General features: G+C 38.6%; 1 protein-coding gene across 14 annotated transcripts in view; it reads right to left on the bottom strand.

Annotated features, from left to right (window-relative positions):
- shank2 (SH3 and multiple ankyrin repeat domains 2) overlaps positions 1 to 27558 on the bottom strand; it is a 405147-nt gene that overhangs the window by 140983 nt on the left and 236606 nt on the right. For 7 of the 14 annotated variants that reach the window (XM_062967836.1, XM_062967830.1, XM_062967835.1 and 4 more), the window contains 3 exons: positions 14093 to 14173; positions 13314 to 13396; positions 11624 to 11748 (listed from right to left, as the gene is read on the bottom strand). In XM_062967836.1, the coding sequence (XP_062823906.1) occupies positions 11624 to 11748; positions 13314 to 13396; positions 14093 to 14173 (289 nt within the window). Of the gene's footprint in view, positions 1 to 11623; positions 11749 to 13313; positions 13397 to 13774; positions 14002 to 14092; positions 14174 to 27558 lie in introns of those variants that run through there. The other 7 variants (XM_062967832.1, XM_008117382.3, XM_008117380.3 and 4 more) reach the window with 2 other exon arrangements.

Genomic DNA, 27558 nt, shown 5'->3' on the forward strand with positions numbered 1-27558 from the left:
GCCACTCATTCAACATGGTTGTAAAAATCTGTAATATGGCTCCAATTTCTGGGATCATAACTTTGAGACAGAAATCCCTAAGCTGTCTGTAGAAATACTTATTTATATAGCCCTGTATTTGCATTTCTCGGTATACAACATATACAAATGATGTACTGTCAGCACTGCTCAAGATTGGTTTACGAGTCTAGAAGTTGGATCACTCCAAAGGCCTATCTAGTCCTTAATTTTGTCTGTATAGTAATCAAGTTGAAGGAAGCTATTTATTGGTCATGGCAAGGGAGACATGAGTGAGAAATTGCCCTTTCATTCAATTCATATATACAGGTATACCGCCTCTGGCACTGGAAAGAATATACAACCATCAGGAATATTTACAACTACAGCCACATGATTATTATATTTATTTATATCCTTATTTATCTCCTCAAAGGGAACTCAAAGCGGCTTGACATAAAAGCATTGGTATCCAGTTTAAAATATAAAAACATCAAAACAGAATTAAACACAAATAATATTTTAAAATTCAGTTAAAATCCATCAAACATATTCAAAGTTAAAAACCATAGTATCCCCTGACTAGGTCTTAAACACCTTCATCTTTAAATGGCTGTTTGAATAAAAAGGTTTTAGCCTTCCGCCAGAAGGACAGCAGGGAGGGGGCCATTCTGGCTTCCCTGGGCAGGAAGTTCCAGAGTTGAAGGGCAGCCACCAAGAAGGAAGGCTTGAGATGGAGCTTGAGATGGAGGTGGGACTGAGAGAAGGGCCTCTCCTGAAGATCTCAGGGCCCAGGCAGGTTTATACAAGGAGATGTGGTCGGCCAAATAGCCTGGACCTGAACCATCTAGGTTTTTAAAGGTCATAACCAGCACTTTGAATTGTGCCCAGAAAAGGACTGGCAGCCAGTGGAGCTGCTGCAACAGGGGGGTTGTCCGCTCCCTGTAACCAGCCCCAGTGAGCAACCTGGCTGCAGCTCTTTGGGCAAGCTGAAGTTTCCGAGCACTCTTCAGAGGCAGACTCATGTAGAGAGCATTACAGTAATCCAGGCAGGATATAACTAAGGCACGTACCACCATGGCCAGATCTGACTTCTCAAGATGAAATACAACACCGTCTGAGCTCTGTGAGCGCGTTATTTTTCCGAATGAAGCAGAGAGTGTTTGAGGATAGAGACATCCATATGGATACCAAGGTGCTTGTTTATAAAGCTTTTGTTCTCCCAACCCTGCTATACGCCTGCAAAACGTGGACTATAGATGTCACACTCAACTCCTGGAATGATTTGATCAGCGTTGCCTCCAAAGAATCTTGCAAATCTCTTGGGAAGACAGGCAGACAAATGACAGTGTGCTGGAAGAAGCAAAGACCACCAGCATTGAAGCAATGCTTCTACATCATCAACTCCGTTGGACTGGCCACATTGTCCGAATGCCTGCTCACCATCCCCCAAAGCAGCTGAACTCCCAACTCAAGAACAGAAAAAGGAATGTTGGTGGACAGAAAAAGAGATTTAAAAATGGATTTAATGCTAACCTTAAAACTATGGCATAGACACCAAGCGCTGAGAAGCCCTGGCCCTTGAGCGCTCTGAGGTCAGCTGTGACCAGCAGTGCTGTGGAGGCATGAATGGAGGCTGAAAGGGAGAAACGTGCCAAGAGGAAGGTGCATCAAGTTAACTCTGATCAGGACCGCCTTCCACCTGGAGACCGATGTTCTCACTGTGGAATAACATGCGGGTTAAGAGCAAGGCTCCATAGCCACCTACATATCCACTGACAGGACACCACAGAACAGATCTGAGTGACTTTATCTGCAAAATACCTAGCAAATTCTTCACAGTGGGCTGCTGAATGGTCAGGGACCCATTGGGGGCCCAAATTGGGTAAAACTTAAGGAACACGGATCACTATGTACAAAAAATATAGTTGGCCCTCTGTGTCTACAGATTCCTTGTCAATCAATTCAACAGCCCTTTGAAAGCAATCATAAGGCTTACGTGGCCCACAATGATAGTCTGACACTCCTATACTACATTTTGTGACAGCCAATTGTATGTACTGGGCAAAGAAGTATTTTTTTTCATCAGTCTTAAATCACTCATCCTTCAACTTCATTCAATGATCTTTGGTTCTAACATTATGGAGGAATAAGAGAAGTTTCCCCATCTACTTTCTCCACATTATGCCTAACTCTATACTCTTTATGTTTCCCACTTACTTTCTTTTCTAACTAAACAATCCAACTTGTCATAATTTTTCACATTGAGTTTTTCTTCCTGCTTCTTTAATCATTTTGGTTTTTTGTTTCTGCACCTTTAAAGGGTTCTGTTTTAAGGGACAGAGGACATTTTATTTGGGCTTTCATTTATCTTGATCCTGTTATCCATGAATAGATCAGTAGAGACAGCATTGCCAGTCTCTATCGCAATTCATAGAAGTCTTGCTTCATAAAAATGAGGGCAGCCAAACTGGCAATGATAGCAATTTTGCAAGATGCTGATTTATGGTAAATATTAACATCAAACTCCAAGCCTTTCATAAGTATAAAGGCAATGAAAAGTGCCTGCTTCTTTTCCCTATAGCATGACCTTTCCTTTGCCTCCACACCTACCATTTGCTGGTCATGGCAAGTTATTATAAGGGATGCCACCCACACAAAGGCAGTAATAGCATGCTATAGACTTCTTTCACTCCAGCTTTTGCTACAAAAATATGCAATTAACATTGCTTCTTATCCAAAATGTCACATTTAAAAAATAGATAATAGTATTCAGAAGAACAGGCGCAAAAAGTGCAATCAGTCTAACCACTGTAGCTATCATTCCTGTGATGTGAGGAAAATATATGTGCTAAAAGATTAGGAATTAGGGATGAAATGCTCAAGAAATTCATAAGTGACACAAGTTAAACAGAACACAAAAAAGGAATGGTCCAGAAAAGCGTTTAATGAAGGCACTGATCTAAATTGAACTGGAATATCCAAAGATTAAAGGAGAAATGTAAAAAAGGAGATGGAGGTATCAAGGTGAAGATGGAATAAAAAGGACCAAATCATAGCAGCACCAAAGAAATGATTTGCTAAGAGTGGGAAAATAAGATGAAAGAGGAAAATAGCTGGAGATAAAATAATTTTCTGATGGCCAAAACCAAACCTCTAATGTTGATTTATTTCAGTCACAGTTATAACTAGTACTCTACCAAAATCTGGTTTGCCTATAATAATTAGAATTAATAAATAACTCATATCTTGGGAGATCAAAATGTTATCTCAGGACAGTAATATAAATTTCAATGCTTCACTAAACAAAAGCTGCAAAACAACATCCTATTACTAAACACTTCTGAAGAAGACATCCTTCCATAACAACTATAATTTCAGCTTGACAAAGGTATTATTCACATGTTCTGTCACAAAATTTATGAAAACAGATAGGAACTTTGACACTGAAACACTGGTAAAGTAATTAAAAGAACTACAGTAGTAACATACTGAAACACTGGTAAAATAACTAGATCAACTAGTTACATACTGAAACAAATAGAGCAAATGTAAATTTTTCACTGAAGAATTATAAAATCTGTAGAGTTTTCCAGTAAATACACCCACGGTCTATTTTTTACAACACACAGCAAACTGCACTGTTTCCCAAGGGTGAAAAGCCCTTCACTGGCTTCTACTGCATTTTTTATACACTTAGGGAAAATGAATAAAATGCAAAACTAAATTGTAAGCTATACTCCTATAAAAACAGGACAGTGAAGCATGTCATGACTGAAGCCCCTGCTGGTTTGAAAGTTGAAACCCAAGTGTTACACAAGAGGAAAAGAAACTTCTGTGAGTGTGCAAAGCTGCAACCACTAGCCACAGATGGATTTATTGTGCCATATTGCGGATAGTGCGCAACATTTTTGTTGTGCAGTTGTGCTGTTTTTTTACATAGAAAATTATAATGTTTATAATGTTACACAACAAAACACGTACATCAAAAATGATTATGCAAAATCCAGGTATTTTGTACAAAAATATAAGTACATGGTTTTGTTATGTTTCAGTGCAACATTTCCACAAAGAAAGCTGTACAATTTTCAGGGATGAATGTGCAGTTCCAAGTAGGAGGAGCACAGTTTCTGTGGAAACTTCATAACTTTCATGGAAAAGCATCAATGTTTCTGTCATGAAGGGATATTCCAGTTTCAAATCTGAAAGTTGAAGTTTTGAGTCTCTTCCCCTCAAGAATGCAAGCTGAGTGCATGAACCCACGGATTGCTTCAGTTTACCCCTGTAAAGTTTAGAATCACATCTGAACCCAGCTGTTGAAACACTGTTTATGCAATGTCAGATTATTTTAGTTGTAAGTGCACAGTACAGTCAAATATTTTTAAACAATACCTAACATGTTTGATACTTTACAGAAGATCTTGTATCTAAATAATATAGAAAATACATCCTTGGAACAGTCCAAGGAAACAACAAGAAAGGACACACCCATGACTCAAGCTTCCTCATCCCACATTTCTAGGTCAAAGTCAAATATGCTAGAAAGACACTTATCTGACCCTAGAAACATAAGGATTAAAAATATAAATAACATATGCATCCTATGTTGTCACTGTTATAAAATTAGGTGGGTACAAATCCATTAACTGTCTGGATTTGACAAGGACAGGTCTGATTAATTTTCTACCCTCCCACTTTTTCAGCTGCTTTTAAATGTTGATTCCTATCTTCTCTTCCCTTCCCACTTTATCCTCTGCTTTTTTTAGTTGTTGCAAACCAAGTTCAAAGTGCAAAAATAGTATGCACTTCATTAACTTAGCCCTTCTTGATGAGGATGGAGCAAAAGCAAACAGCTGCACTCTTGGCTAAAACTGAACTCTGATGTCTCGTCAAATTAAAAAGCCAAGGATGCCATAGAATGCAACCATGACAGTTACAATGAAATCTAGAATTGTTCCATGCCAGTGGAACTATCAATTTCACTATCTGCACCTGACAAAATAAGTCTCTAGGAATTTTCAAAGTCCTTCAGGTAATTTTATGGTATGTGTTGGCCAGAAATGATCATAGGGTTGCTCTGAGGACCTAGCAAATTCCTAAAAAAGATATCCGGCTAAGAATTTTTAGGTCCTTCATTGGTGTTAGGTGTTAATTTGTAGCAGAAATTGTTCATTTCAGAAATGTCCACTATTATTCATAGTTTCCCCATTCTACGTACAATATTCACCCTTTGAAATACTGAACCATCGGTTTAAAAGGTTTGAGAATATTAAGATTACAGGTGGGTCCAATATTCGAGCCCTTTTATCATGGCTGATCAATTGGCTCTTCAACAACTCATCAGAAGTTCCACACAAACACTTAATAGATCACTATATAATCCAACATTTCTCCAGTGGCTAAAATCCTCATATAATAATTTCAAGAAACCCAAGAAAAGATTCCAGGAAAATTAGCTAAATGTTTCCACCCTGTTGACTCAACCCACTTCATACTTCCCAATGAACATGGGATGGGGGGATATTGGCATTACATAATCGGTTAATTGCTTTTTCTATAGCTTCTCTTTATTGATCCAGAATTCATTCACTGATGTAGCTATAAAACAAGGTGCTATTTCATATAAGTTTTGCTTTTATCTATTAGCAAAATCTCTATCTTTTTCCACAAAAGAAAGAAATCAGTAGGAACTATGACTACTTATCATAGAGTGGAAACTGTGGTTTCAGATGTTGTTTGATTTCAAGTCCTAGCCAGCAAAGTTAATGGTGAGGAGTGAACAGCTGGGAGTTGCTGTTCAATAACATCTGGAGGGCTACTTGACTCCCAAACTTGATTTATCAGTATGTCATAAAAGGATGAGAACCTGCAAGTGGGAGATGTTTTTGGCTAAATGCACAGAAGGCTTCTTAAACATCCTAAAAGGCACCAAATTCTAACTGATCTGCAAAACTAAACAGGGCCTGGCCTGGTAAGAACTTGGGTGCGTGACTGCCAAGAACCATCAAGTGCTATATTCAGGGACTATGTTATAAGCTAGGCATGGGCAAACTTCGGTCCTTCAGGTGTTTTGGACTTTAACTCCCACAATTCCTAACAGCCTACCAGCTGTTAGGAATTGTGAGAGTTGGAGCCCAAAACACCTGGAGGGCCAAAGTTTGCCATGCCTATTATAAGCTCTATTCAGAGGAAGGTAATGATAAAGAACCTCTGCATATTCCTTGCTAAATAAAATTCTATGAAGTTAATGGGAAGGGGGGACCAAATGTAGATAGACAACTAGACACATACAGTACATTAAAGAACTACCCAGAGTTAAATGATGCTAACTCATCATTGTATATGGGTTAACAACACTGTTGGGCTGTATCTTCAAGCAATCTTCACTGCTGTCTGTGTTCCTCAGATTTCAACGGAACTGATGTCCAACCATATCTGGAGAACTACTCCCCTTTCTGCCTTACTACATGATAATACCTGCCTAACACAAAGCACATGATTAAACAAAATTGCCACAATATATATGAAACAGTCTCAAGGAGACTGTTCATGGTAACAGTCTATTTAAAAGTGTCAACACAGATGCAGGATGCCTTCCACTCAGATGCTTACCTGGCACCTGCGCTGTTCAATGACAGGTAAACATTTTAACATCTTCCCAGGTTTTGGGGTAAGTACATTTTAGTTATTTTCACTCTTTTGTTTCTGTTGCAAAATGCACTTGAATACTGCCTAATCTGTTTAAGGCTAATTTTTCTACATGTTCTTAAAAACTTTAGTTGATCAGAAGTACAGTCTTGTAGATAACCCCGCCAAAAACAAACATTTCCCTACTATGTTCTGCTCTAAAGCAAACAAAGGAAGGAGGAAAAAGGGCTCTCTGTACTGGAAGCTTCACCCTCATAGACATTTGCTTCACCATGAGAAATACCAAAATCATCCGGACATTGAAAATATATAAAACTTTGGAATACTAAGTGCACCTTCATTTTTGTTTGTTTGGTGTGGGAATGGTAAATTCAATGAATAAGTAAAGTACACATAAATCATTTGGAATATTTTGAATACAAAGAATACAGTCAACCCTTTAAATTCGCTGGGTTTAGGGGAGCAGGACCCCTATGAAAGTGAAACAAAAAAATGACAATTACAAAAGCTATTTTTCCCCCAAGAGAACACTTTGCTAGGAATCTCTAGGTATTCCAGAACTATGGTCAATATCCACCACAAGTTGAATGTAGAATCACACTGGAAGACCTAGGGATAACTACACAGGTGTTTTCTCTAGGGATCTCTAGGACAGTCTTGCACAACCTGTGGCCTTCTGGGTGCTTTCGACTTCAGCTCCCAGAATACCTGATCACTAAACAAGCTGGCTAGGGCTTCTGGGAGTTGGAGGCCCAAATACTTGGAGGGCCAGAGGTCTGCTCTGGGACCTCCTGCAGAAGCTGACCAAAGAATCTAGAAATTCTTATAGATAACACTTTAGTCAAACCTATAAATAATAAACCCACAAATGTGGAAAGCTGACTGTACTGAAAAATCCAAGTTAAACATGCAGCAATCTAGAATGAAATTACATTAGAATGAAATAATCCCCAGTTTACTTTTCGTTAATAAAAGTGTACCCCGTCATATGCCTGAAGCAAATGGCTGAGCTGCCAGCATGTAATACTGTAAATGTTTGAGTCACTGAAGATTTTCTATCACTTGGCAACAAGAGACAAGTCCAACTACATCAAATATTATCCTAATCAGGTTTCAGAGCATTGAAAAGTACATGCAACCGTAGTAATTTCTCTCATTACAAAGTAGCTTTTTCTGGGAGGTAACATCTACAACCTTTTTTAAAGTAACTATGCCTTAACTACAGCATTACAATCCTAACACCTCAAAAAAACTTTATCAGGTCAGAAAGAAATACCTAGAGCTTCTGTAGAAAACCAGTATTCTGTACTATCATGGTTACAAAGGCATTTCTCAACTAAGATGCTGTAACATCAGGATGCAGGTGACTGGTCATGTCATTACGGGCATGATGTGATATCATCTAATGAGTTTTGCTTACAGAACAAATGGCCAGCATTCAATATTCCACTGTGAAAAGAGGACTGAGTCAGCAAGCTATTCAACACATTCTTATTTTAAAGATGGCTGAAGTTTACAGAGCTATTTATCTATTCTGATCTATCTTTAAGAAATGAAAACCAGTATTTTTAAAAAATTAAACATATAGATTCTTTCTAAAAAGGATGTTATGGTGAATTATATTTCAGAAATAATTTCAATTCAAAGGGAATTAAGTCACACATAATAAAACTCTCAATGCTGATTTATAATGTGCTATAATTCAATCAAGAGTCACGATCCAAATAAGGTACCTTTTCTATACCAAAATATCGGATATTTGACCTAATGAAGATAATTTTACAGTTATGATATATTATTTTTTTTATTCTGGTCTTTAAATACTGCATTGCTCCCAGATCACCCACAAGCCCACTGATATGAGTGATGTAGTAGTACACAGACATTCCCCACACCAGGAATCTTTGACTGGAAAGTTGTTGAAGAGTGTGTTAGTTTGTCTGGATAGAAACTTAAGAAACCTACAAATAAATGCCTGATCCAGTTACTACAAATAAATGCCTGATCCAGTTATACACTGTTTTCTTCTCTCTTCATTTCCTTCCCCTCTTGCAACTGTATGCTTTCACCTACCTGAACTATGCAGTGTGTTTAATTTTCCAATTCTAAATAGTATTGATTTTACCAAACACCATGGACATTTACAGGCCATCTCAGGGAGTACATTGTTCTGCTCAATTAACACTATCTCTTTCAGAATGTTTTTAACACACAATTCTATTCAAGTTTATTTAGAAGTAAATTCCACTTTTTAACGAAAAGTACGCAAAGGACTCCAGCTTTATTTTTCAATAATCCAAAAGCTCTGTCTGTGAGATAGTTTTACGGGACAAAAACATTTGAGGATACATGACTAAAGGGTTTGGATTATGATCCTAGCTTTCATGAAGCAGGGATAAGGATTTCTTTTGCCTTTCAGATGATGTAGGAGTACAAGAGTGATCAGTCAAAGGTTAGAGATCATAGAAACTGCAGTCGAGCAACATCTGGAAAGCCACATGTTCTTCCTCCCTGGTTGTAAATATTATATTTAATTGCAAAACAAGATTTTTATTTGTTACAACAAGTAATTAATATGAAGGTGTGTTTAGGAAATAAATGAATCTTTAAAAAGGAAGCATAATTTTAACCAACTGCGTAGACGAGGCATGGGCAAACCTTTTTTCCTTGGGGCCGCATTGTGGGCCCAACGGAGAGGGCCAGGAGCGGGGTGGTTGGGCATGAGCTGGGTGGAACGGGACCAGGAGAGAGAGAACCTGTAAGAGTGTAGGGCCAGGAGGGCCGGGCCGGGCCGGGCCCAAGTCATCCTCAGGTTGTTTTCCTGGCATAAGGATAGGGGTGTTCATCCCATCCTTATGCCAGGAGGAAAACAAGACATGTGGCGACTGCCCCGATCCTCCTCCCCCAATTTTTGGGCTGTTCTCTCAGCATTATGTGGAAAGGAGGATGAGACAGGTGATGGCTGAGAGCACTCTGGAGGGCTCTGAGCCACTGTGTGCCTTCCTCGTGCTGTCCTCTTGGCATAAGGATTGGACTGCTCACCCCATCCTTATGCCAGGAGGAGGGTGAGACATGTGGTGTCTGAGAGCACTCTAGAGGGCTCTCAGCTGCTGTGTGCCTTTTTTCCCCATCCCTTCTGCATAAGGATGTGGTGGGCCGTGTCCTTATGCTGAAAGGACAGGGAAAATGAGGAGGGCCTGAGGTAAGGCATTTAGCCCCCAGGCCTTAGTTCACCCATGCCTGCTTAGACTGATGTTCATTCTTGGAGATCTGTATCAAGCCACTCTGCCTTACAGGTGAACTTTGGCATGACTAATACTTTCCTTGTTTGTGGCAAATGATTCCTACTACATCCATTCAAAATCCCTATGCTTTACTCTTAATTTACCTTGCTAACATTCTAGCCCTTAATATTTATTCACATATATCTTCTAGCAATATTGGAAAAACACCACTGCAGTGCTGGCATACACTTGCAATTTATAACACTGGCCAGCATCCAAAAAGCCATGCAACCACTTTGACAGGAGAGATTTCTAGAAAATCAAAATACCCCAAATACCCAATATTGTAAACATATTTTAAAATTGTGAAAACATTCATAAGCAATTTGAACGTTTACTATTCTGAGGGAGGAAAAGGCCTGAATGTGTAACTGGCCAATTAAGTCATTATATCTATCAAGCAAATTGCCTAAGTTGATCAGGTGGAGAAGCATGAAAGCCACAAAGCACACTTAAAATACTAGGATTTTTTTCTTTTTGCATTATGCAATTTCCAGTATACCTGGTCCTACAATGGCAAATTCTGACATAAATCAAAAGTTCAGACAAAAACACCAAGAAAGCCCAAAATCTTTTTTTCACAGATATGACAGATGTTGTCCAAACTACAACAAAGCTGAGAATAATGCACTCTGTATTTTTTGGTTTATCTCTCAAAATAACATTTGCAAAACAGCTTGAAGTTCAGGAAAAGCAAACCTGAGCAAAAATAACATCAAAATATTATTCATATTGCATGTGAACATAATTTCGCTTGGATTTATGTTACAGATTCAACATAGTAATAAGCATATTAGTGTACTGATGTGTAATCATTTGGAAAGATCATGCAAAACATAGATGGCTTCATAATTTTCAGTAATGAAAACATTAAATCCACCTCCATTACCTTCTTTAAGCTAAAAGATTAAATGAATGCTAAGAAGCAAATGAATCAAGGTGAAATGTAAAGTGTACTTAAAATCGGACATGGAAAAAATTCTGCCTGACCTTTATGAAATACATTTACACATTTTGTCACAAATATCTCTGATACTTAATCATCACATGAAACACTTTTCACCATTAGCTGACTTTAAATGCCCAATAATCTCAGGCAATGGTTGTGAAATTGTATTCTCCAATGGTTGCTGTATTACAACTCCAATCAGGTAATCTTGACTAATGATAGAGTCCAACAACACCTTGACGACTTTAAACCTGATCTTGGACATTAGCAAATGAAATCAATGGATATTAGCTACCTAGCCTGCAGGCCTAGGATATAACAAAAGTCCCCGTTACCATAGAAATTGAATTTCTGTATCTATGGAATGGAAGATACCACAAGATTACCAGGGGTGCTACATATTTGATGGATCAAGCTAATAATTAAAATATAACTTAAAGTAAATAAAAAAAAACACAATATCCATTTAGTTATCTTCAGCCATAAATCTATGCAAATATACAAAAAGTAAATCTGACAACTTTTTTCATTGAATTTTTTAGACCATTTCTGTTAAGGAAGCAAAGTAGAAAATAAAAGACTGCAATAATGGAATCAAGAGACTATACAGAGGTTGTACCAAACCGCTGAATCAGCCTCACTACTCCTAGTGAGAGAGACCAGATTGTCAGCAAAAGTTTTGCAAACTGATGATATGGTATTTTCCACAACAGAAAAACACTGGCCACACTCCAAATTCTCCTACCTCGATCAAAAAGTCTCCTGTCCTCAGGCCAGCTTGCCATGCTACCCCGCCTTCATCCACTGATTCCAGGTACTGCAGAGCAGGAAAGGCTGGAGTTGGGGTGAATTCTTCAATAGGTGTATCAGCTTTGGAATAATACATGACATCGTTTTAATAAACGAAAAGAAATCACTAAAATATAAGGCTTAATCATGTGAATAATGAATTATTTATGGGTGTCCACAAATAGTCTATCATCTAGATCTCCTCCCTTATCCTTGCAAATGTATTACAATCTTGATTTTTGTCAGCAAATGAATCGATGGCCTTTCAACTGACACATAAATATATACAGAAACTAAAAGCAATTTATTTGATGGAACACAATATGAAAATAGTATCTGTAAATTCAACATAGATGAAATTATAAATAATGTATTTCAAATTTTGAAGCCTCTCTACCTGCTGTAAGTAGCAAGCACCACATTGTATAACACTACAACTGTCTGTCGATAAGGTTCACCACCGTATACTGTATGATTAGACATTTGTTCACCTTACAGATATATCATCAGATAGTTTACCACACTGGGATCAATCCACCAATGTAATAAATTATACAAGAAGCATGATATGAGCCTGTTTCAAAAGGGACCTGAATATTTCAGCTGGCAGGCTCAGGTCCATGTGAATTTAGCATGCATAGTAAGGGGACCCCCGGGTTGCTGCATAGGTAGCTCAGCGCCAGCTGATCGACACGGTGATGAAGTCACTGGGTTTCCAGAAGACCCCACCAAAATGTGCACTCAGCCAGGAGGGTTAATCCAAAGCTGTTACATAGCAAGGGAAGCCCAGTACGGGCTCATCATTCTAGTGAGGAGTGATAAAAATGGTATCCCCAGAGGAAGGGTGTGGAGGATCCTACATAGAGCACATATAGGCTAGCTTTCCTAAGAGCCAGGCAACATGAGGGAGAGCCCATCCAGCAACTGGGGGGTGTTAGTTGAGGCACTGGGACATACCACCACTTAAAAATGCAAAATGAGTTGAATAAAGGGCAATAAAATGATGCCGTTTTACCCTTAAAAATGTTGGAGAAGACTAGCATTATGATTAGCATATTTCAACACATGAAACAGGTAGCTCTCAAAGCAGATCATATACCAAAAGGCCATTCAACATACATGCAGCTTCCGGATATATAAAATCATCCGATTTTTCATACTAAAATTGCAGCACATTTATCCTGAACAAACCACAGCCCAATTTCACACAAGATGTCAAAACACCTTTTCACTTGGCTAATTCATCTTAATATGATTAATCTTTGAAATAAAGCAATTGTGTTATCTCCCTCCCCCTCCCTCTGTAGTTTGGTTTGGATACACTGAATATAACACTGATTGCAGTTTGGATATAGTGAACAGTAAGACATAGGAAAGATCTAGGCAACTTCCCCCACAGAATTATTCTGCATATCTTGCATACACACAAACTTAAAAGATACAGATATAGAAACAAACACACATGCATCTCTCAAAACTGCAGCATCAGAAACCACTACATTTCATGTCAGTCCTACAGAGCAGAGAGAACACGGTTGTCTAGCAACCAAATGCATAAGGAATTAATACCTGTTTCTTTTCAGAAATGCATGCCATGTTTCACATAGGCACTCAGGCAATTGTACAGACACAGAAAATCCACGTACCTTTAGCTCCTCTGAGCACAAACCCAAATCCTTCATTGTCTTTTTTCTGCAGGACCACTGCCTTTTCTTCTATAATGCAGTCACTGTAGAGAGAATTCCGAGGATAGCGACCATTATTACATCCCTTCATCACCACTGTAGTAGCTGCTCCTCCAGTGTGTAGGTTCATCATCATCACAGCCAGTTAATCAAATAATATTGCAGTAACCAAACATGGGGAAAATATAACAGCAAACAAGAGAAGAAGGAAAGAGACAAAGACAAGGCTCAATGGCAAGGGAGAACATGACAGTGCAACATAACAGAGGGAATAATGCAGAGAAAGCAGAGGAAGAAACCATGCATGGTGGTGCCTGAATAAATATGTGATCATGTCATCTGTGTGCTAGCTAGAAGTCTAAAAGAACAGAAAGTGAACTGAACGACAGTAGCATTAATAAACTCCTCAATCGTGGATGTACCAGATGCATCTTCTAGTGAAGCCAAAATGAAACCAACCAGAAGAAAAATGAGGCAGCATTTTAAAATTTAAAGTTAGCTGGATTTGCTGTAATAATAAGTAGCTAAAAGGCACAAATAAATTCAGAAGCTATGCCTTGCATCAAAAGCCCTTTTTCAATCCTATTGAATGTTGCATGCTGCAAGAATCCCACATGACCATCTGACAGCCTACAATGCTAACAACGTGCAGCTGCCTTGGCGTCATCAAGCACAAATTTTCACAGCATCAAGAATCTGCATAATTTAAATAGTAACAAGGCATGTATGTTCAAAATCACCTTTTCCTCTTTAAAAAATCGCCTCCATTCTTGAAAAGAGATGGTGTTCTAAAAGGCATATCCGTTTCTTCTCTCTCTCTTCTTTAAAGAAAGGCAGTGTCTTAAATATTATCTAATAATTTATTTTGCACAGGAGGTTTTAAAAAAAACGAAATCCTTATTCAACTAACATTTCTTAGTCAAATTCAAAACATTTCACTGAAATCTTGGGTATTTCATAGCAAAATAAGCCACATAAACTTATTTTTATATATTTAAATAGAAATACATTTCCCTAGAAATTATTAATGAGCTAGCTTTGGGTACACAGTGGTGTCTTCCAAATAGGCAATATTTCTTTCTTTTTTAAAGGCAGAAACTGCTACAAAAATAGTGGTGCAGTGGCATAAAACTACTGCTTTGATAAGGATAGAAATGCAAGCAAACTCTGGAATCTTCCTGAAAAAACTTAGCTGGCTGTTACTGATTACAGAAACAATCACAAATAATAGTATTCCACCAATTTACATACAATTATTTAGTTTCCAAGTATCTCTCTGGCTCTGGGGGTTAGCAGGCAAAAATATTTCTACATTCACAGCTGAAATGACAGGCACGAATGATGGATCACTCCCTCAGCATTCTACGAATGGACCTAAAATAGCCAGCACTCCCTCTGGCAGAAATCCACATTGGAGCTGCTGGCAGTTACGGCAGAACTCTTCTGCGAGGGAGAAACCACCCACTGTTGGTCCCCTGGCTAGTGCCTGGGCCACGCTTCTCTTCCTTTTGTTCTTAATTGAAGGCACAGAAATGTATATTGACAGATGGCAGGGCAAAAGATGAGGAAGAAAATGCAAATCTGATTCAACTGTGAGTAAAAGGCTCAGTTTAAATCAATAGGGTTTGCAGCAGATTTGGGGCGGAGGCCTCAAGGCAAAAAAAATGGAGGAAGGAAGAGGAGAATAGTGTCCTCCGCTTTGCAAACATCCTTCTTCCCAAAACTTAAAACAATTACAGGACTTCTGGAATTTAGGAGATAATTTTCACAATAGCAAATTTTAAAATGCAGGTAACATTGATGGGATTGAGGATGTAATCTTCACCATCTCTCTCCACTGCCCCACCCTCCACTGCCCTTTCATTTATCTTTTTTCGTTCACCCATTTTTCTAGACATTTTGCTTCTCCTTAGACGCACACACCTCCTTTCATAGGTCTTCTGTTTCTTCTGTCTCATGCCATATGATTTCTCCTACCCTAATCCTATCTAGTGTTCTTCTCAATCTCAAAATAAAATAGAAAAATAGCCTCCTTAAGAGTCATGTGTACATGTCTAGAGTTTTTTTTCTTGTTTTAAAATTTGCAAACTAATAATTTTCTGGAGATCCAGAAAGGGAGTGGTAGTGGTACTCTCCACTACCTTGTCCAATTGGCATAAACATCAAACCAGCAAATCCACTATTACAATAAAAAATAAGGGTAGATGATTACAATTTTTGGAAATCCAGCTCAGACAAAGACTTAGAATTATGATCTCTGATAAAATATGTTTTTCCAGATGTGATGCCTGAAAGTGAAGTATGAATTCTATTAAGCAGATGCTGCAGTTTAAATGAATATTAGAGGAATCTTTGACATGAATGAATTCTACAGGGTCTACATAGGAAATATAAAAATAAGAGGCACATATAACTGAGGGTGGAGATGATCCCCAGAATAAATATTATAACACAAGCAGCATTTTCTGCCACTACCGCATTAGGGTGAAGTGCCTTGCCCCTAGTACTATGTGGCAAGGAATGAGAAGATGATCTTAATAATTAACAACATCAAGATTAATTTAGAGTCTGCTTTTGATTGATTGCATTTTCCTGAACACTAATCATCTAGCTATAAAATCTGATTATCTAAAACATAGAATTGAAATAATCCAGGAAGAAAATATTATTTGTTAAATGCAAGAAATGAATTCTACCCTGCATTAAAATTACTCCTAACGCCTCAGATACAAAGTTACTATTCCTAAATTGGAAAGAGAGACATAACCTTCAAACTGTGTAGAACCTACAGAAGGTCATTACAACAAATAAGCTTGAAATAGTTCCACAGGTTGAACTCTCAGGATGCTTTCAGATATCTGTGATAGGCTTCACTGAAATCTGGATTTAGTTGACCCAAGCTGCTGCCAATGCAGCAGTACTGGATGAGATGCAAAGCTAGCAATTACATAGTGTGTGAGCTGACTCCTTTTTATAGGCTGCAGTTGACCTGGAAAAAAGCTAGAGCTAAAAGAAAAGGGCAACTTGATAAAGCAACACTGTTCATATGGCCTTCCTCAGCTGACCTGTACTTTGATGGTATTCAAAACCCAAAAGTTTCAGATTTTGCAGGGATGCTCAACCTGTCTTTGTATTTGCATCCCATAGTGTACAGGAGATTAAAACTTTAAAAATCATAGGACTTTAAAAAAATGCAAAACACAGTTAAATTGTTTAAAAGGCCATTCAAAGCCAGTCTCACCTTCCCTAATAGGGAGTTCATAACTTATAGGTGCTGCTACCAAAAAAGTTCTCTCTGATCTACTCACCAGTCTAGCATCTAGACTTGATGGGACATGCACTGGGACATCTCTTTAAGGTTTATAAATTCTGGACATGCTCATATTGTTATCGAGCCATGCCACCCCCCCTCCCCAATTTATAGTTCACCAAGGGCTCAGAAATAAATATGAAGAGGACCCTTTCCAGATTTGTGCAAGTTCAAAGCACCAGACGATCAAGATCGAACCAGCAACAGCTATAAACCCATAAGGTCTATCATATCTAACCATTTAAAAATGTATCTATTCATCATATCTATTTATCAAGGAGCCGAGGTGGTGCAATGGGTTAACCCTTGTGCCAGCTGGACTGCTGACCTGAAGGTTGCAGGTTTGAATCTGGGAGACAGGGTAAGTTCCCGTCTGTCAACTCTAGTCTGCGGAGATATGAGAGAAGCCTCCGAGCAGGATGGTAGCACATCTGGGCATCCCCTAGGCAACGTATCTATCTTTCCTCACACCAGAAGCAACTTGCAGTATGTTCTCAAGTCGCTTCTGACACAATAAAACAATCTATTCATCATGACTTTCTATATAACTTTTATCCTTCTGAATACTTATATATATATATATATATATATATATATATATATATATATAAAAAACTTCTTTACCAAAATAGAACCAGATAAGCCCAGCCCAGAGACATTCATCTCCCAACTAGATTTCCTAGGCAGAAAAGGTGGGCAAACAACTCTGGCCCTTTTCCCAAGCCAAAATAATCACCAAGCCCATTGTTCATGTATATGCAGGGATAGGTGATTTCCCTGTCAGCCTAAACAAACCCAAACCTGTTTGTCTAGCTATATGGTTAACTTGAAGCTGAGAGATGGCTACCCATAAAAACAGAGGCTTAGAGTATATGAATGTGTTAAACCTCTTTATTGACAGCCAAACCTTTGTTTACCCAAAATCAGCACTTTTGTCCCTTGGGTCTTGCATCTTTGTTTTTTAAAGCTCTTATCTTTGTTTGACACAGTACTAGACATTTGAGCTCATCAGAAGCCCATCAACATGTCTTTACCATTTGTTTCCCCTAGATTGTGCCCTCCCAGGGGACGTCTCTTCCTTCACTCTGACCAATCCCCAACTCCAATTCTCCCTCCCACCCAGTCCTGGCATGGATCCTAGACAGACACTTTTCTGGCCACTCAGGGGAGGGGGCGGGAAGTCTGAATAACTGTGAGAACTGTATAAAATACTTTGTATTTCTCTGCATTTTTATGCCTGTACCTTTGAAGTAAATTGCTATACCTGCATCTCTTTGGCCAAATTAAATAAACCTCTGTGGCTTGTCTTCAACTTGCTGAGTTGGTTTCTCAGTCCTGGTCTATCTGGTTTAGCATATGCTCACCAGGCACGGATCTTCTTTAACTGCAGTCCTAGTTAACCAACAATATGAGGGAAAGGTACTCTTTCAGATATCCTGGCTGGAAGTTGTTTAAGGCCTTGTAGGTCAAAAGCAGCACCATTCAGGGCCAGCAATATGTAGTCTCCATAGCAGTGGTTCTCAACTTGTGGGTCTCCAGGTGTTTTGGCCTACAACTCCCAGAATCCCAGCCAGTTTACCAGCTGTTAAGATTTCTGGGAGTTGAAGGCCAAAACATCTGGGGACTCATAGGATGAGAATCACTGCTCTATAGCATAGCCCAGAGAAGAGTCTGGCATATGAACCTCCGTAAAGCACATTACAGTAACCAAATCAGCAGATAAACTATGAACCACAAAAAATGGGAGTAAATATTGAGATCCCTGGTTTTTTTCAGCCTCAGCCCTTCCTTGGAACTTCATCCCTATCCATCCACCCTCTGTTGAAATTGGAGTTCTAAGTATCTGGCTCATGTAATGTTGTCTTGTTCAAGTTCTATAACTATCTCATCACAACTTTTCAGTAATTTGGCATCAGATTCAGATCTAGGATATTATTTTTCAGGATCACCTCAGCCAGTAATATGGTACAGAGTCCCTTAAGGGGCATGGTGTGTGTGTGTGTGTGTGTGTGGATGTGGAGATGGTCATGCTTAACTCTGCACCCCCTACTGTACATAGGAACCATGCAGTGGCATCTGCTCATGTAGATCCTCACCCATCTGTCACCCTGGTGATATATAAGTAAAAGGGTTCCACTCACTGATTAACAGGTAGATGAGTTGTGGCCTATTTTGTGCTTATAGCTGTGATCTATTTTGTGCTAAAGAAAGCTGTGAGTATTGGGTCTCATCATCAACTGGAATAGGACTCAAACCTGAGCACACCACTTTTGGCAGATGCCTAAAAGCATGGGGAATAGTACTGACCCTTGAGGAATCATACCGACTGATAACCATCAGGCTGGTCAGTAGTCTCTCAACACCACTTTTTGGAAATGTTCAACCAAAAAGAAATAAACTGCAGAACATTGCCCTCAAGTCTCATATGAGTTAAATGGCCCAGAAGGATAGCATAATGCATCAAATGCCCTTGAGTGATCCAACAGAACAAAGATGGACTCTCTATTTCTGGTTTTTAGCATAAATTATCCACTAAAGAAAGCAATGCTATTTCCATCCCATACACATACCTGATTATACTCTGGAAAACACCCAAGTAACGAATTTCATCCAGGAATCTTAGTTATGCTACCTATGAGCTATAACAATCTATACAATTTGACGGCAGGCACTCTGAAAACCACTTTCTTCCTTTGGTCTTCACATTGTTAGGGAGGTCCTTTATTTAGTCTCATCATCAAAAATACAGTTCACAGGTGACCCCAGGCTCTGGAACTCCCTGCTAGAGAACACTAGATAGGTTCATTCATTGGTACCCTTTTGCCGGTAGGCAAAAACCTTTTTATTCAGACAAGCATAATCAGAGGAAGCTTTCACAATTTGTATTTTGTTTCTCTTTATTTGTAGATTTTAAATTGTATTTTAATCTGTCTATATTTTGTGTTTCTTTTTATTGTGATTTTATCACAATTAGATCTTCTTTTTCACATTGATGGCATTTTTTTTTCTTAAAGATGAGGTAAAAGTAGAAAAACAACTATAACATTCAGGCAGGGACTTTATATGAACATCAGATAACAGAGGAAGTCTTTTTAAAAAAAATTCCTATCTATGAACCATATGAGAAAATAATTGTTTTCATAAACATTTATGGATACATTAAGATATGCCCTCCCCTCCAAATCAACTAGCTTTTTAAAATGATCTATCGAGTTACTTTGGTTTATAATGACACAGCTGTTGGGAAATACAGAAATATCTATGTGAAAGAATTCACCTACTAATTTCCTGGAAAAGGAGGTTGGCCATAGTTATTAAACCCACCTTTCTCATAATCATGCAGAAAGCTAGGGTGAAATAAGAGAGGGATGATTCCCTATTCAAGAAAGTGTTCCGCAACACCCAAAAATGATTTCTTGATTGGGGTGCAATCTGATCAATCAATCAAATAAATAAATAGATACCACCTCCTTATTACAATGAAAAGCCATCTCTTGCCAAAGGAGACACTGTCAATGCTGATCAGAATTGGATTCATTTTCCCAGAACAGCTTCAGGGAATACAACCCCCATCTCGTCCTTAGTGTCAGACTGACTGAAGCAACAGCCAAGCAATAGATACCTTTGACAACTATGGCCCAGATTCTGTTCCAGCTGTGGAATTCAACACAAAATGAGTATTATTCAAATACATGGCAAAACAGCAAACTCTAAATGATAATTCCACAGAATAGGGTGTTTTTGGTATACATCCTCCTGAAACCAGGAGCAGGTGGGTCGGTCTATCTATCTATCTATCTATCTATCTATCTATCTATCTATCTATCTATCTATCTATATGCTATCAAAGTGGTAAGGCTTGTAATTTGGACCATGCTGTCATGTAATTTTTATGCATTATCTGACGTGACATCAAATTGCCTTCTTTATACATGGGCAACTGGAAAGATTCTAGAACCTGATGTTCCAAATGAGCCCGTAAAGATGATTTGGTGATCCTTTATCTGATGAGACTTATAATTACAATAGACCTGAATATAATTGAGATGATACTATCTCAGTAAATAAAAGCAAGATTGTGAAAATATAAAAATAAAAACAAAACACAGAGAACAGACATTGTACAAAATTTGAAGCAATATGCAGTCAATGCCCATGCTTATTAAAGTCAGCAACACTATCACTCCATTATGATCTTCTGGGGCTGAGTATGTGACTTACTACGGTCACCTAGTGGATTTCCATGGCCAAGCAGGGCATCAAACCCTGATCTAGTGCTTAAACCACTACATCAGGTCTACATAAACTATGTCCCTTTACTTCCCAGAATTCTTGATCACTGGACAAGCTGGCTAGGGCTTATAGGAGTTGAAACCCAAACAACTAGAGGGCTGCAGGTTTTGCACCACTGCACTACACCATACCTCTCCATAAACTCCACCCCCCCCCCCCACCTTGCCGGATTTCATAGGATAGACCCCTGGCAATTAAAAGTGGAATAATAATGCTAAACTCTGTTGTGCAAACAGGCCTAAAAACTCTAACCCACCACCTGCTGAACACTGGCAATGCTTGTGGAAATTGGATTACATTTTTGCAGACAAAAACATTTCTAGTCAGGCAGGTCTTTGGCAACTGACTGACTGCTAACAGAAAGGGCTGTTGAAAGGATGAGTACTGTAATCTCTTCTAGCTGGCTGCGTTTTAAAATTACGTTTAATTTTATTTCCGTTTCAATATTGTTTATGATTGTTTAATTACATTTTACTGGTATAACATGCCATGCTTTAAATCAAATTCTGAATTTTCTTGATCTCAGCACTGAAAGAAAAATTATACATAGAATAATGAAAGTTTTTAAAAATGGAATGTTGAATATTTTAAAAATGGGATGGAAAATAAATAAACAAAAATCCCCAGCTGAGACCTATCCAAGTAAAGCAAGACATTTTCATTATGTCATGTGAATGGCTATAGAAATGTGTAGCTCTTGCTCAATTTTTTAGCACTACTAGAAAACAAATGTTCTGTACATCTCCAGAACAGATATACCTTAGTTAACAAAGTCTATGACTGGTTAAACTATTTTTTACCATTTTATGCTTGCCCAGCTCCATTTTCCCCTCTGGGATTCTGTCTATCTGGAAGGGTTTTGGCAGCATTGGCACTGGGAGGATGGCGATGAAAGGCTAGAAAAATGCTGACTTTCACTGTCAGGTGACTGCAGTCCTTCTGGAATAAATAATGTTATAAATGTTGAACTCTAGTTGACTCTATTATCACTCGGCCTGCCTGCCTGGTTAAATCAGGCAAGATAATCAGTAGTTGCCTTCAGAAATCCTTACTGGCCTTACATAAACAGCAAAACAGGGAGGAGGGGGGACAGTAGACAAGTTTGCCTAACCAGCGACTCCTACCTATGTTAAAAACGCATTGATCTGTAAGTCCAGCCACCAAAATTGAAACTAAACTGCAAAGTCAGCTGGGTTGCCAGACAGACTACTCACATATCTCTCTCAGGCATGACCAATTACTACTACTCCTGGCCTCACTATTTCCAGGGAAAAATATAAAAGTGCAAAAATATAAAACGTTTTGAAGACCCCTTATATTTACATTATCAGTATAGTAGTGTGTTAACAGAGTGTACAACATATAAGGAAGATGAGGTCATGTAGTAGCAGCTTAAGTGTTGGGTTAGGAATCTGGAAGGGTAAAGTTGAATTCTCACTCAAGTGGCTTTGGCTGATTCTCACACTTTCAGCCCCAGTGCAGGGCAATGGCAAATGCCCTCTGAACAAATCTAGCTGAGAAAACTTAGTATCAGGGCCTTCATAAGTTAGAAACAATTAGAAGGCACATCAGAACAAGAAAAAACAAAAGGCATGTGAATCTCCCATTTCTCAAATTAGATTAATTTTTTTATACAAGTTTGGCCCCCAAACAGTGATATAGACAGAAAAGTATAAGCACTGGCATAGACAGCAAAGTCATTTTAAAAACAGATACACCAATCTCTTCCTATTCCTTAATGGAAGTGTTTAAGTTCTTATCCAAATGGACAGAGGCATTCTAGCAGTAAAAGAGCCACAAAAGTGAAGAGCTAAAAGCGTTCTCCACAATGGGATTTTGGGAGATAACAGAAATTTGATCACACACACAAAATGTATGGCCTGGTTCAAACTAAGCTTTTGCATATACTGTAAGTGTAAAATGAACATTTCGTTTATCAGTGCAATGAATTTGCTCTAAGTATCACCAGAGTTGCAAGACCACAAATCTCAACATTTTCTTTAACCCTATAAATTCAATTCTAGATGTTGTGCACATTACCAAGGCATTACTCTTTGTAAAATCTAGGCTTGAGCGATCCATGAAAAAATTGATTCTAAACTCGTTTCAAAAGTAGGGAGCGCTAGCGTTTCTGATGTCATTTCCGAATTTTGCCCTCAAAATTTTTCAAAATTTAACAAAAATTTGTTAGTTTCAAAAGTAATTCGTTAATGGCGGACGCGCATGCGCACTAGCAAAAAAAATAGCACGAGAGGAGGCTTTACAGGACTCTCCCACCCTCATTTTTTGAGCGATCTTCTTCAAACTTGGTACAGTGGTAGAACACATTTAACACTGATAGCTCACCAAAATTCGGAACGTTCCCCTTATCCACTGATTTTTGGCGAATTTTCATAGCTTTTATAATAAACCATTTTTTAATAATTGCAGAAATCTGTTCCTGGTTTGAAAGTCTTATTTCCTGTTTCATTGGGTTGTCTTTACTGTGAAAGTCATTGTTCTACTTGAGAAACTTTGTTTTTGTGGCTGAAACTTTGTTAAATTGGTGGACCAAACCATAATATGTTCCATCCATGTCGCTTGCACAAAGTTCAGGCAGTGTCATAGATTTTGCCATGTTTCTATGACAGAACCAATTAGGAAATGACATTTATCACCCAGGAACAGAAATCATAGTACACCATCAAATCATTCCTGACAAATGGCTATCAGCCTCTGAATAAGGAAATCAGTTCCTGGTTTGAAAGTGCTATTTCCTGAGAGTCATCTCTGGTTGTTTGAGAGTTTGTATTAATGCTATGACAGTCGACTCTCATTTAACCGGCACCCATGGAGAGCAGTCAATGTCGGATAACCGAGAGTTGTCTTTGGTTGCTTGAGAGTATGTATTAATGCTATGACAGTCGACTCTCATTTAACCGGCACCCGAGGGGAGTGGTCGATGTCGGATAACTGAGAGTCATCTCTGGTTGTTTGAGCGTTTGTATTAATGTTATGACAGTCGACTCTCATTTAACTGGCACCCATGGAGAGCGGTCAATGTCGGATAACCGAGAGTCGTCTCTGGTTGCTTGAGAGTTTGTATTAATGCTATGACAGTTGACTCTCATTTAACCGGCACCCGAGGGGAGTGGTTGATGCTGAATAACGCAGAGTCATCTCTGGTTGCTTGAGAGTATGTATTAATGCTATGACAGTCGACTCTCATTTAACCGGCACCCGAGGGGAGTGGTCGATGTCGGATAACCGAGAGTCGTCTCTGGTTGCTTGAGAGTATGTATTAATGCTATGACAGTCAACTCTCATTTAACCGGCACCAGGGGAGTGGTCGATGTCGGATAACTGAGAGTCATCTCTGGTTGTTTGAGAGTTTGTATTAATGCTATGACAGTCGACTCTCATTTAACTGGCACCCGTGGAGAGCGGTCAATGTCAGATAACCGAGAGTCGTCTCTGGTTGCTTGAGAGTTTGTATTAATGCTATGACAGTTGACTCTCATTTAACCGGCTACTGGCTGATGTCGGATAACTGAGAGTCGTCTCTGGTTGCTTGAGAGTTTGTATTAATGCTATGACAGTTAATGCTATGACAATGTTTGACCCATCCACTGATTTTTGGGGATTTTTGAAGCAACTGTTAGCAGATCGATGGCCACACCTCCCTGTCCTTCTTCCTTCCACTTTGATTGGCTTGCTAAGGCTTCTGGGAAATGGAGTTTTTGGCTCATAATGGCGACTTGCTTCATTTCCACTTAAAAGAATGGTCAAAATTCAGAGGCTTGTTCTCCTGCATTTTGAAAGCTATTATGAAAGCAACGTTTTTTAAAAATGCTAGCAGATCGATGGCCATGCCTCTCCCTCCCTCTCTCTTCCACTCTGATTGGCTGAGAGGCATGCCAACATGGCTTCTCCTCTCAGAGGGGCTACAGCAATATCCGAAGACATCAGAAACAAACGAAAAAAGGTACTTTTTTGATTCAAATTCGTAATATTTGTAAGGCAGTGAGCAGATGTTTCAAATGTCAATTCAAAAGTACTTGCGTAACGAATTTTTAACAAATTTAACGAACTAACGAAAAATTTGCTCAAGCCTGGTAAAATCAAAGAAGGTATAATTGACAAGACGGCATAGCTCATAACTGAATGAAATTAGCCCCCAATCTCAAAGTAGTACTGTATGTACTGAACTTTAATGGCTAATTTATAGATTGTGAAAGGAACAGATTCCGCCCTGTAAACAATTCAATCCAGTTTGTTCCCCCCAAACATACCTTTTCAGAAAAAGATTCTTATTTAAGCCAAATAGCACGTGAGCTGAAAGCTCCATTACATTTATAAGATGCCAAAGTTCTTGTTCTGATACACTGTCTGGTGAGCTTATTACTCATTTTGAATTGTATTCATAGATGATGTGAACTCTGTTTCCCTCCATTTTTCATTACCCAGCAAGCTATTAGTTATTCACAGTGTATCATATTCCAAAAATAAGCCACTTCACTCAAGTAAACTGGACAAAGATGACACCAACTGTGGACTAAGATGACACCAGTGATTGTCATGTTTTCTGCTCTGTGCCTAGCAGTCCACTTAAATCACATCACTATGCACAGTGTTCCTTCTCTGCCCCTCTTGGCCACTGAAAGAGTGAAAGTTTCCCCCAAATTTTGGATTTCAAACATGTTTCATCTGATGTATTGCCAATATAGTACAATCAATTCCATCAAGCACCAAAGTCCTTAAGTTAGTCTTTTGTGTTGCACTTATAACTGTGCTCCAGTTTCACCACTGACCAACAAGTGAAGATTTCCCATGATAACAGAGTTGTAACAAATTTAAATGATAATGCACATTACTCCTAACAACTGACAGAAATCAATATTCCACTGCGCACAAATTTTCTTTCCATACAGAAAAAAGACCAGGATTTTACATCTCTACAGTTATGAAAACATGAACTGCATATTCATGTTTTAACTTTAAAATGTACAAGAAATAACCAAAACATGGAAAAGCAGCATAATATGCAAAATCAGAAGACATCTTGGATATGAATTGGAGGGGGGGGAATCCTCTCCTATTACATTTCACAGCTTTATAGCTGTATAGCTATAAGCCCACCCCCTTAAGGCAGATTTTAATATCAGCTGCTTTGAGAGTAATTAATAAAATGCATTATGACTGCACTGTCCAATCTTAACCCATATTTGTAGTTTTCTTCCCTCATACCTTGCTTACTGTTTTCATTTCTTGCCCTTTACTGTCTCCTATTCAGATGAATTCAACATTAAACCTGCTGACAACAAAATCTGTCAATGAGTGTTGGGTGATATTTTTTTTGCCTGAAAGGTATGATACCATTTTAAAAACTGACCAGTAGACCATTCCAAGAATAAGAAATAAGAAAATTGTGTTTTGCTCTCACAGTCACTACATGTGTATACAGTACCAATATATATTAAGTAGCTATGATAGCTCATCTGCCACATGATGCTCTGGAGAAATATATACTGTGCCCCAGAGAATGGCCAGCAGTCAAAAATAATATTAACAAAGTGAAGAAAAAATATATATTTACATTGGAATTTGCCTCAATTCTTTTAGCCATCCTCCTAGTAATTAGAGTAATAATTACTGATTAACAAAATAATGTTTTAGTTTTCATATGATTTTGCTATCCAATGTTATCCTAGAGTGGGAGTTCTGAAACCTAGGCCCTCCAAGGTCATCCACCTGACCCACACCCTAAACTTTAGACTTACGGCTGCCCTCAATCTGAAATGACAACAACAATCCTAATTAACTTTACTATCGCATCAGCCAGAAGCAGGCCCACACTTCCCACTGAGAAGTTGGTAAGTTTATGTTGGTTAAAATTGTTAATTTAAAATATTGTATTGTCCTTTCATTTTTTTGCAAATAAGATATGTGCAGTTTTCATAGGAATTCATTCATTTTTTTTAGTCTATAGTCCGGCCTTCCAATAGTCAGAGGGACCGTGAACGGGCCCCCCTACTTAAAAAGTTTGAGAACCCCTATCCTAGAGCAAAGCTTCTTAATCTTTTTCAACTCATGGCCCCTTTCTGCCTACAATTTTTTTACATGACCCCAAGTATAGGTATATAAAATATGTATAAAATCAAACATTTACTGATCATCATTTGCAAGGTTTGCTAAACAGGCTGATTTTCCTTTTTGTGGAGTACAGCTGAAGCACTGTTTGCAGAGTGCACTGTAAACACTGCATGTTGTTGCTAACAGATTTATGTAAATGAGTGGCATTCAGAAACCCTTTACTGTTGTCAATTTTTTTTGTGATCCCAACATTGAGCAAAGGGGACCCCATTTGGGGTCGGGATCCACAGGTTAAGGACAATATCACATTAGCATTTTAAAATGGGTGCTCCTGCTTTCCTATCATGTGGCTGCCTTTTGCAGAATTATGGGAAATGTAGTTTAGGGTGGGACCTTTGAAATTCTCAGCCAGACAGGTCCCTCAGTTTTCCCATCATTCTGCAGGAGGCAGCCACACTATAGGAAAACAGGTGTCTCCACTTTAAAATGCTAACGTGTATTTGTCTTAAGATGGTTCTAAAGCAGTAAAAT

The sequence above is a fragment of the Anolis carolinensis genome, chromosome 1, assembly GCF_035594765.1.
Source record: "Anolis carolinensis isolate JA03-04 chromosome 1, rAnoCar3.1.pri, whole genome shotgun sequence".
Lineage (NCBI taxonomy): Eukaryota > Metazoa > Chordata > Lepidosauria > Squamata > Dactyloidae > Anolis > Anolis carolinensis.